This window comes from Oryx dammah, unplaced genomic scaffold (genome assembly GCF_014754425.2).
Source record: "Oryx dammah isolate SB20612 unplaced genomic scaffold, SCBI_Odam_1.1 HiC_scaffold_17, whole genome shotgun sequence".
In the NCBI taxonomy this organism is placed as follows: domain Eukaryota; kingdom Metazoa; phylum Chordata; class Mammalia; order Artiodactyla; family Bovidae; genus Oryx; species Oryx dammah.
Window position 1 is genome coordinate 5,724,965 of NW_024070201.1, and position 11,250 is coordinate 5,736,214.

General features: G+C 40.2%; 1 protein-coding gene across 1 annotated transcript; it reads left to right on the forward strand.

Moving 5' to 3' along the window:
* Positions 1–848: 848 nt before the first annotated feature.
* MMP7 (matrix metallopeptidase 7) lies at positions 849–10,556 on the forward strand. Its single transcript, XM_040257856.1, has 6 exons — positions 849–1,054; positions 3,901–4,127; positions 4,212–4,360; positions 6,095–6,223; positions 7,970–8,131; positions 10,281–10,556. The coding sequence occupies exons 1-6, from the start codon at positions 920–922 to the stop codon at positions 10,307–10,309; spliced, it is 831 nt and encodes a 276-aa protein (XP_040113790.1). The 5' UTR covers positions 849–919; the 3' UTR covers positions 10,310–10,556.
* The last annotated feature ends 694 nt before the right edge of the window (positions 10,557–11,250 follow it).

Here is an 11,250-nt window from a genome sequence, read left to right on the forward strand (position 1 = left end):
CAAAGCAAAATACATTTTAAGCTAACTGCAGAAAATTCAGAAATGAACAATGAGCTCCAGTAGAGTATACTCAGGAATGTACACGATGTAAACAATGTGACTTCCCCTCTGTGACTTTGTAGACAGTTACAGTGTTTGCTTCATCGTGGCTTAACTATTTGCATGTTTTATGTGTTAGTATTTTTCTATGTGTTTCATTTTTTAATATTGTTTAAAATACAGGTGTCCTGTTTATAATGCTCCCTCGATTTTTTCATTGAGAAGACATGTCTAAGTAGCCATTTGAAGGCTTCCCTGGTAGCTCGGTGGTAAAGAATCTGCCTGCCAACGCGGGAGACATGGTTCGATCCTTGATCTGGGAAGCAGAGCAACTAAGCCCATCTGTCATAAGTACTGAGCCTCTGCTTAGTGCCCAAGGGTCCCAGCCGCTGAGCCCCCGTGCCACAGTTCCTGCTGCCAGCACACCCTAGAGCCTGTGCTCGGCAACAAGAGAAGCCACCGTGATGAAAAGTCTGCGCACCGCAGCCAGAGAGTAGCCCCACTGGCTGCAGCCAGAGAAAACCCTGCGCAGCAACAAAGACCCAGCACAGCCAAAAATGAATGCACAAATAAAGGCTTTAAAATGAGAAAAAAAAAAAAAATAGCAATTTGATTCTGGCAAAGAAAATATGTCTTCTCATGGGTTAAATTATATAGAAGACAAGTGGGGAAAAAACCCCTTTGAAAGACATATCTGTTGTGTGCTTCCTGCCAATAAGAGCATAATACTTCCTCGTTGTCATTAATGAAAGATAACACACACGTTTCAAAGTTCCGTAAGACGTTCCAAACAAAGAAAACACTCAAATGAGTCACCTGTTTTCACATTCAAGGTTAAGAAGCCATATAAATTTCTCCAGCCTCCGGCACAGAACACCAAATGCCCCGTAAGTGCAAGGAGGCAGCTATGCGGCTGGCACTGCTGTGCGCCGCATGCCTGCTGCCTGGCAGCCCGGCCCTGCCGCTCAGCCCGGGCCCGGGAGGCGAGGGCGACCCGCGCTGGCAGCTGGCTCAGGTACGTCTCTGGCCCGCTCTCCTGGGCCGCCACGGACTTTCCAGACAAACTGTGCTTTGCCACTTTGATAACTTTCCCGATTATAAAGGCATTATATGCTTTAATCAAGTAGCGATTAAGTGCAGGCTCTGAAGCCTGCCCAGAGGGGATTCAAGTTCCACCTCCTTCACTCTACTGGGTCGATGGACAGAGGCATGTTATTAACCTTTGAGCTTCAGTTTTCTAGCTGAAGATACAATGATATCAATCAAATGGGGGTGTTGTGAAGCAACATCCCTGAGACATATTACAAAAATTGAAGCTTTCAGGACCACTACAGTGTATTGTAACTCGAGATATTCTCATAAAGAGCAAAGCGATGCTTCTTAAGATGAGGACCCTAGTGATGGAGAGACTTGAGAACAGAAAATGAAGGTAGATGTTGCAGCTCTCCTACTGATAAACTGATGATGATGGGTGAGGCATGAACTTCTGACTTCGTTTTCTCATATATCCAGTGGAGACAGTAATACTGTGTTTTATACCTGGAGGAGTCTAGCAAATAAATGAAGTGGTAACAATACTAACTATCGTGTATGTAACAACTTCAGATTAGGAAATACGTCCTAAACGTGGTGTCATTGAATCCTCAGCTCTATCCTGGGAAAAAGAAGAAACCAAAGTAAGGTTGATTCACATCCCACATACTTGCTCACTGTAGAGACAAGAGTCAAGAACAAGTTCTGGTTCAAAAGTCATGTACTTTCCAATATATTACTTAATAATTATCCTAATGTGAGTGAGGGACAGAAAGTGTTAGTGGCTCAGTCGAGTCCAACTCTTTTTCAACCCCATGGACTGTAGCCCATAGGGCTCCTCTGCCCATGGGATTCTCCAGGCAAGAATACTGGAGTGGGTGGCCATTCCTTTCTCCATGGGATCTTCCTGACCCAGGGATCGAACCCAAGCCTCCTTGGGTTCTCCGGATTCTTTACAGGCTGAGCCACCAGAAAAGCCCAAAGTGCATGTAATTATTACTTGGTAAAAGTATTGTTTATAAATTTAAGCTTTAAGCATAACAAAAGTTGAGTTTTATTTCACACTAACTTTGACTTTTATGAAAGTCCCTGTAATGTGTTGGATTGAACCATATGAAATGACTGATATTTGACCATTATTTAAAATGTGTTTATTTTATTTTCGGCTGCGCTGGGTTTTCGTTGCTGTGTGCGGGCTTCCTCCAGTTGCAATGCATAGCCTTCTCATGGTGGTGGCATCTCTTATAAGGAGGATAGGTTCAGTAGCTGTGCACACAGGCTTAGTTGCACCACGGCATGTGGAATCCTCCCAGAGTAGGTGTCAAACCCATGTCCTCTGCATTGGCAGGCAGAGTTTTAACAACTGAACCATCAGGGAGGTCTTATTTGACTGTTTTCTTTTGATCTGAAAACATCCATTTCATATAGTTCCACCTTCTGGATTCTCCAGGGGGAGTCCACTTGCAGGAGTGTTGAGCCCCTTCACCCAGGGTGCAGATTGCCAGTAAACCAGAGGGAGGTTCTCTAGTTTTAAAGGAAGGTAGGAAAACTCATCTCAAGGATACCGAGAGATTTCTTCCAGAGGATGTCTTTGTAAAGCTGGTAGCTCTGGAAGGGAGAAAATGAGCTATTTGTTTTCAAATCGGGGATTAACTCCCCATTGTCCTGGATGAACAGTGAGTACTTGTTGTATTGAATGAAACACAGTCCTTGGGAACAGGAAGAGAGAGCACCTTACTGCAAAGGTTACTTACGTGAAGTTCATACACCTAACTCATTTCGACGGCACTATCACACATTAGCATGATGCTGTAGGTTTTTCTGGGGAAACGGGCTTTGGAATCAGAATAGTTCAAATACCCATTGCTTTGGTTACTCCTGGAAGTTACTTCCCTTCTCTGAGCCATGATTCTTCAAATGTGAAACAGGAAAGTATTGCCATACCCAACTTCCAGGGTGGTTATGAGGTTTAAATAAGATAAGCATATAAAGCTCTTGGTATAGTCCCTGCCGCTAGTAAGTGCTTCATCAAGGTTCTTGGGAGGCTGCTGCTGTTGTTATTTTCATTCACTCTCTATTTTTTCCTATTTAGGCTGCGGGACCACTATCCTCACACCCATTCACTGGGGTCCTTTAAGAAATTACCAGGGACCTAACTGCACAAGGAAAACACCTAAGAGACCTGCTTTACCTTACAGCTTCACAAGGAGGGTTTTACAAAGAATTTAGCTATGGAAGGAGCGCTGGCCTGGCAAGCAGTCAAGAAACTCAGGACCAGTTTGCCTACTAACTTAATACGTGACTGCGGAGCACATCATTTAGTTACTATGAGTTTTGATTTCTTCACCTAGAAAATACATATATTAAATGAAATAATGTCCTAATTTCCTTTCCCAGGACTAAAATGTTAAGACCTTTAACCTCAGGGACCTGACCTCCAGAACGTCTTAGAAAGGGCTGGGTGATTTTGGATCTCCCCGAAGGGTCTCTGATGCCAAGGGAAGACCTCAGGTGCACACCTTGAGAGGACACTGGGCACTCTTCCTGACTATTAAAAACAAGTCTATGTTTTATAAATTATACAAAGGGATAATAGAAAAATAGAGGGACTCTTTTCTTTTGGCCATGAAATGAAATGGAAATGACTCATCATCAATATTAAATTTTCTTCTCATGAATGCACTCTTGTTTTACCTGGTTACTGTGTAACTATTCTGCCTCCAAACTACTATTTGGGTCCATAGGAATCAGAGGCAAAGATGGGCAGACTTCTGAGATAAAAGAAGACAACAAACAAGAATTACAGACCAATTACTCTCTTTCCAACAGGACTATCTTAAGAGATTTTATTCATCTGACTCAAAAATGAAAAATGCCAATAGTTTAGAAGTCAGACTCAAGCAGATGGAAGGATTCTTTCACCTTCCTGTCACTGGAATATTAAGCCCCCGTATTATAGAGATCATGCAGAAGCCCAGATGTGGAGTACCAGATGTTGCAGAATTTTCGCTATTCCCAAATCACCCAAAATGGACTTCCAAAGTAGTCACCTACAGGTCAGTTTTGCTTCGGCTCATTTTGGCAAAAGCAATATAGTCTTTTTCTTAAAAGGTCAAACTTGTTTTCTTGCTTGCTACCAGGATCGTGACATATACTTCAGACTTACCACATATCACAGTGAATCAATTAGTGGCCAAGGCCTTCAAAATATGGAGCGAAGTGATCCCACTGACATTTAAGAGAGTTAGATGGGGAACTGCTGATATCATGATTGGCTTTGCAAGAAGAGGTAAGGAAGATTCCTTCAGGCTGATCCTGTGTGCTGTTTTGCTTGTTGTGTATATCCACGCCCTCCTGTTTTCCAGATTTAAAATCTTTAATGAGATATAGATAGATAAGAGACAGATACATTGATCTCTTTACAGATTAATGGAATACAGATATAAAGATGCATGTGTATATATATATATCAATGTTACTACATTTTTTCTAGTCCATTAATTTAGAGCCACTTTTTATAGCAGAAGATGGCAAACTATGATCCATGTGCCAAATCTGTAAATAAATATTTATTAGAACATAGCTATTTGGTTCAGTTCAGTCACTCAGCCATGTCTGACTCTTTGCGACCCCATGGACTGCAGCACGCCAGGCCTCCCTGTCCATCACCAACTCCCAGAGCTTACTCAGACTTATGTCCATTGAACCGGGGTCTCCTACAATGCAGGCACATTCTTTACCAACTGAGCTATGAGGAAAGCCCAAACATAACTATGTTCTTTCATTTACCTATTGTCTGTGAGTGCTTTGGGCTACAAGGACAGACTTTAATAAATGCAACAGAGATCATGAAGCCCACAGATCTGGTCCTTTGCAGACAAAGTTTGCCAACCTCTATTTTATAACATGAGTCATTTTATATACATGTGTAAGTTATAAGCAAGGGCTTCCCAGGCAGTGCTAGTGGTAAAGAACCTGCCTGCCAGTGCAGGAGACATATGAGACACGTGTTTGATCCCTAGGTTGGGAAGGTTCCCTGGAAGAGGGCATGGCAACCCACTCCAGTATCCTTGCCTGGAGAATCCCATGGACAGAGAAGCCAAGCAGGCTACGGTCCATAGTGTCGCAGAGAGTCAGACATGACTGAAGCAACTTAGCATGCACACACATATATAAGCAAAAGAAGAGGTTACAATTTCCAAAGGCCTTAGGTGGTCTCCAAGAATTGAATTGCCCCTGTGGCCTATTGCCAACACCTTTCATGTATTTAGTAAGAAAGCAGAAAATAGAAAATTTTATGTTAAAGGGCTTAAGGAGATAAAACCCATATACATGAACTGCTATTAATCACTGGTGCTTCATGGTGCAAATTTTAGAGGAAAATGTTACTTTTTTGGTCTGCTTTAATATTACTTCCTGGGTGCTGTGAATTTAGCTGAAATTTAAACTTAAACCACAATATTGACAAGAGTGAAGAAAACCTTACAGAAAGTACTGATCATGACAATCCATGCTTTTTAAGAACCAGATAAATTGGATATGGCCAGATAACAGTTTGAAAAGAAATTTCTCTGCATCACAAAAGCACATCAAAATCCACTTTAAGACACCTTGAGCACAGTTCTTTAAGAAACTATCTACTATATTCACAAAGAATAAGCTAGATTTTTAAGAAAACTTACATTAAATGATATTCAGTTACCTGCTGAATCCAGTGTTCTCCACTCTGCCACCATGCGGCAAAGAAAAATGATCAAATTTAATGTTTAGATGCCACCATAAATTAGACGTGAATATTTTTAAAGTCCTGCATCAGTAAGTTTTCAAAATGTGGAGGTTATCGGGGATAAGCAGTAGCTGTATGAAAGAAAAAGTTCCTGTGACAAACAAATACCCAAACCACCCTGTCATGTAGCTGGCTGCTTGGACTGATCTTTTTCACTTCACTAATCATATAGACTGAAAGACGGAATGACTGGATATAGATTCAATCTCTAAAGGCAATCGCTCTGCTTCCTTTCAGCTCACGGGGACCCGTATCCCTTTGATGGTCCAGGAGCCACACTGGCTCATGCCTTTGCACCTGGGCCAGGCCTGGGAGGAGATGCTCACTTCGATGAGGATGAGCGCTGGACTGATGCTAGCGGGATAGGTACAGCATCCTGTATCTCTTCCACTACACATCCTTTTTAAAATCCTGAACTTTCTATATCTTAACTCTAATTTTGATATTTGCTTTGATTAATAATAGTTATCTAGTCTTGCTAACTGCCAACCTCTGTGTTTAAATGTGCTCATAAAGTTCCATGTATGGAAGATGGAGGCTCGGGCTACAGAGTCAAGCAACATTGGGTTCAATTTGCTCTACCTCTACCAATTAGTCACATTCTCTTTGGACAAGTTACTTAACTTCTCTGAGCCTCAGTTTCCTCATCTGTGAAATGGAACTGTAAGTAATTCCCACCTCTCAGGATTGTTGTTTGAATTAAATGAGATAATGCTTATGCAATGCTTAGCACTGAGCTTGGAATATATTAATATTTCAATAAATTATAACTCTTTTGTATATATCCCCAAAATGTGTTTTAATTAAAGGAGAAAGGGAGGCAGAGACTATGATGTCTGGAGAATTATATATAATTCTAATATTATTTGGGCTTCCTAGTTTCCTCTAGTCATAAATAACCCACGTGCCAATGCAGGAGACATAGAGAGGCAGGTTCGATCCCTGGGACAGGAAGATCCCCTGAAGGAGGACATGGCAACCCATTCCAGTATTCTTGCCTGGAGAATCTCGTGGACAGAGGATCCTGGTGGGCCACAGTCCATAACATTGCAAAGACATGGGCACAACTGAAGCGACAGCACTCACACACTAATATTAGTCACTATTGGTCAAAAAGAACCCACACTATAACCCAGCCCATTGTGGTCATCATTTTACAGTGGAAGATTATAGACAAAACAGAAAACTAATGAAGCTCTAGATAAATAATCCTAATTGAAAGCAATGCTTTTAAAAAATTGGCTACTAACTGGCCCTGAAAGTGAAATGAATACCTGTGTTTGGCAGTGGGAATTCACCACCATAGTGATGCCTTGCTGTGAAAATCTAACCTATGTAAAATTATGACACTGCTTCTATCTCAGTGTTTTTCATTCTTCCCTCTTCCCACTCAAAGTAGACTAAAGACACTTTCTTTCAATCTAATGCACCATGATTGGAACTCTGGCCCCTCAAACTCACACACTCACAACTTCCTTCTTATTTGCAAAGCCTATCTATGAGTCTGAGGGAGAGAGAACATATATTTAACACACTTTAACAAATCAAAAGCAAATTGCAGCCTTGCCTGGAGGTCCTGCCCTGCAGTCATGCTTTCTCGAAACCAATTTTCTCTCTCCTGCTATTCAGAGCCACTATCATTTATTGAATATTCATCATTTTTCAGATATTGGGAAATTTGAGTTATTATGACAAATCTATAAGGTAGGAATTATTGTCTCCATTTAACAGATGAGGAACTGAGACTCAGCAATACCCATTTATTTGTCCAGAGTTGTCCAGCTAATAAGTAGCTGAGCCAGGTTTCAAACTCAGGTCTTTATAATAAGCCTTTGCTTTCTGCTTCTGAACACTGCTGAGTGATTACATAAGAAGAAAATAAGCAGAAAAAACTTATATTTTCTTAAAACCAGAAGTGGTGATAAGATTAAAGTACTACTTTTCTGATTCCTTTTTTAAACCTACCCCCTCAAGAATGTCTGGAAACAAGACAACTATGGAGGATTTAAAGAGTTGGGTATCTTCTAGTTACTTTGATTTTGATTTTCTGTTTTGATTTTATTATACACATAGTTATTTTTACAGTCACTGTATGTCTCTCTTTGGTCTCAGGAATTAACTTCCTGTATGTTGCAACACACGAGCTTGGCCATTCCTTAGGTCTGAGTCATTCGTCTGATCCTAATGCTGTGATGTATCCAACCTACAGTGAAGAAGATTCCAAGAATTTCAAACTTTCACAGGATGATATCAACGGAATTCAGATATTATATGGTAATATTTATGATTTCCATATTTCCATAAGGAGGCATTGTCTCCTTATGGTAGGCCTGAATGAGAAAGGCTGGGAAATAGGTATTTACTTTGAAAAACACACTGGAACTTATATATCTAAAAGCCTATTGAGGGGAGAAATCTGAGACATTGGATATTTGAAATCTAATCAGACTATCTTATACTATGAGAATATTTATACTATGATTTTAAGTTTTCAGTAATATAATATCATTTGATGAAATCATGAAAATGAAACTTCAAGGGATTTTTCTTTAAGCTGCAACTCGCTCTTCCTTCTTGCTCGATTCAAGTACTTTAGGAGACTCCTTAACAGGGATAGACTAAGGAATATAACACCTTCCCCTGTAGCTTCCCACTCCCAAGGATTTGGCCCTAGAGGACGAAAAGTGACCTAATTTTTCATGCCTGCATATGTACATAGGGAAAGGGGTTAGCCATCAGCAGTGACTTCTTACAATTGCTAGTCATGATTGTATGGATATCCCATGTCCCAATCTACATGGGATTTTTTTGTTTTAATCAAGTTCCAAACTCAGTTTTAAAAAAATAAACTGATTTGTATTTGCTTCATCAAGTCAGAAAGAGTATTGCGAGAAAGAAATCAAAGGACAAGGATAAAAAGCTATGTCTCCAGACAAATGAAAGATTTAATTATATAGGTATTAACTGTAAAGAGTTTATTAATCCTTACAGAAAATATAATAGTAATAGAGCAGAAAATATAATAGTAGGAATCAAAGAAGCTAAATAAATCGTCCAAGGACAAATTCTGGGTTCTTGAACAGATTCCAAGCCAGGGCTGCATGACTTCACACTTTCTACTACACAATTCAGCTGATCACTACTTAGTATGCTTTTAAAAGCAATTTGGAAAAGAGAATACATACAGAATGATATCTTTAAGTAAACAGATACAATTAAACTTTTCTGGCAAAAATGTCAGGATAATAAGAATACACGGCAGAAAGATCACCTAAGAGTTTTTGAATGTTCAGAAAAGCAGTGAAAGTGTTTCCACATAATAAATAATGTCATGTCCTCAGAGGGAAATTACTCCTGTAAGACAACAGATTGAAGCTGTAATTTACTATTAATCAGCTTTTCTCAAATTGTGTTCCCGGAACACTTGTCCTACCGGACAATTCCTGTCTCTACCTGGCCCCCACCAAAAAAAAAGATGCTTTGGAGAAACAAATTCAAAAACCACTACCTACTGTATTTGAGGTACATGGGATGTTACAGAGAACCTAACAAACTCTCGTTTAATTCAGCGCTTCCTAAATTACAATCCTCTCTTTGGAACACCCATTGAGCCCTCTCAGAATAGCATTTCAAAGAAGACAGTTTGGAAAATATCATGTAACTGTACCTCAAAGTTCTTATTTAAGGAGATGCTGCTGTCAAAAAAGCTCATGAAACACTGACAATTGTTGGCAGTTATCACCAAAAAGTAGAAAATATTATTAGTACCTCCCATTATATAAAACCATGGAACTCATGGATTAGTGCTTTAAATCCTATGTTTTAGAGAGTGAGGTGCCTCCAGTCAAAGTTGGAAAGAGATAGCTTCTGGATAAATTAAAGCAAGACTTAATTATATAGGTATTAAATGTAAGGTGTTTATTAATCCAAGAAGTGTTATGAGCAGAAAATATAAATTCAAAAGAATGTGATTAAACTCACAAATGTAAAATTCCCAACATTCTTTTCAGGATCATAAAAATAATAGCTAAAATGCATCAAGTTTATACAATGTACCAAGCATTTCACATGCATTAGCTTGTTTATTCCAACAATCCAGTAAATTATTAATGCCCTTGTTCTATAGACTGGTAATCTAATACGAAGAGAGGCTGTTAATAAGGAGTATCTTACCCAAGATCATGCAGCTGGTAAAATGGCAGAGACAAGATGCAAAAGTATCTGACCCCCAAGGCCTACACACTATTCAATGCTGCCTTTTTAGCCTTTGGAGGTTAATCTTCAAAACTTGTCCCAGGCATAGAAAAGTGGGCTGGATGAATGAGTACCTACTGCAACACTTCTTGTGTTTTTTTAGCCTTAGGATTTGTGTGTGCTGTGTATTATACAATGCCAGAATGTTCTTATTTTTGTCTCTTAACAGGAAAGAGAAATGATTCAAGAAAAAAATAGAAACTTCAGCAAGAACACACATTCATTCATTGGGTTCTATGTAACTGTTCCCAACCAGAATTAATGAACACTGTTCCTGCCTTCCATTTAACACTTGCTGCCTCCAACCTTGTATTCTGGTTGGTTTTTATGTCTCTCCATTTGTGGATAAACTTGTTTATGATATCAGTATGTCTTACTCATCTATGCCTCTCCTCAAGCAAGGCACACTTGGTGGATGTCAATAAATGTTAAACATATAGATAAATACAATTTTTATTTCTTGGTAAAACTATTCTGGCTTCCCAGGTGGTGCAGTAGTAAAGAATCTGCTTGCCAATGCAGGAGACCCCAGAGACTCCGGTTCAATCCCTGGGTTGGGAAGATCCCCTGGAGTGGGAAAAGGTAACCTGCTCCAGTATTCTTCCCTGGAAAATTCCATGGACAGAGGAGTCTGGCGGGCTACAGTCCATGGGGCCGCAGAGAGTCAGAAACAACTGAAGTGACTGAGTACAAAAATGATTTCTATTTGGGAGGACTGTGGCGAAAGAAGACATGCCATTCAATGAAATCAAAAACATAAGTAACCCCACCACATTATTTTGGATGTTCAGTTGCCCCTAACCTATTACCAGGTCAGGTATAGTGTAATATAACCCAAGACAGTAGAGCCCAAAAGCACACTAAGTTCCCCTCACCCTTTGGGCCGAGCACTCACTCTGAGTATTCTGAGTAGTCCAGTGCTTCCCACAAAACATGTGTGAATTCCCAAGGATTTGCATTCTCATAGTCACTCCCAGCAGCAAGCTCCCCCCCGACCTGACCTCACTCCATCTTTCCCACCACAGCTGCCCTGGCCCCCCTCCTCTGCCCCACAGCAACCCAGATATGGATCACCCTCTTCTCTCTTCCTTTCTCCAAACCAGTCCTACAGACCTTGTGAGATCTGTATCAACCGTGCG

Bases quoted from the DNA above. Each gene is read 5' to 3' on its own strand.
- MMP7 (XM_040257856.1), top strand. From the start codon at position 920: ATGCCCCGTAAGTGCAAGGAGGCAGCTATGCGGCTGGCACTGCTGTGC. The intron at 1,055-3,900 runs GTACGTCTCTGG...TCTTTCCAACAG, and splicing joins CGCGCTGGCAGCTGGCTCAG to GACTATCTTAAGAGATTTTA. The intron at 4,128-4,211 runs GTCAGTTTTGCT...GCTTGCTACCAG, and splicing joins TCCAAAGTAGTCACCTACAG to GATCGTGACATATACTTCAG.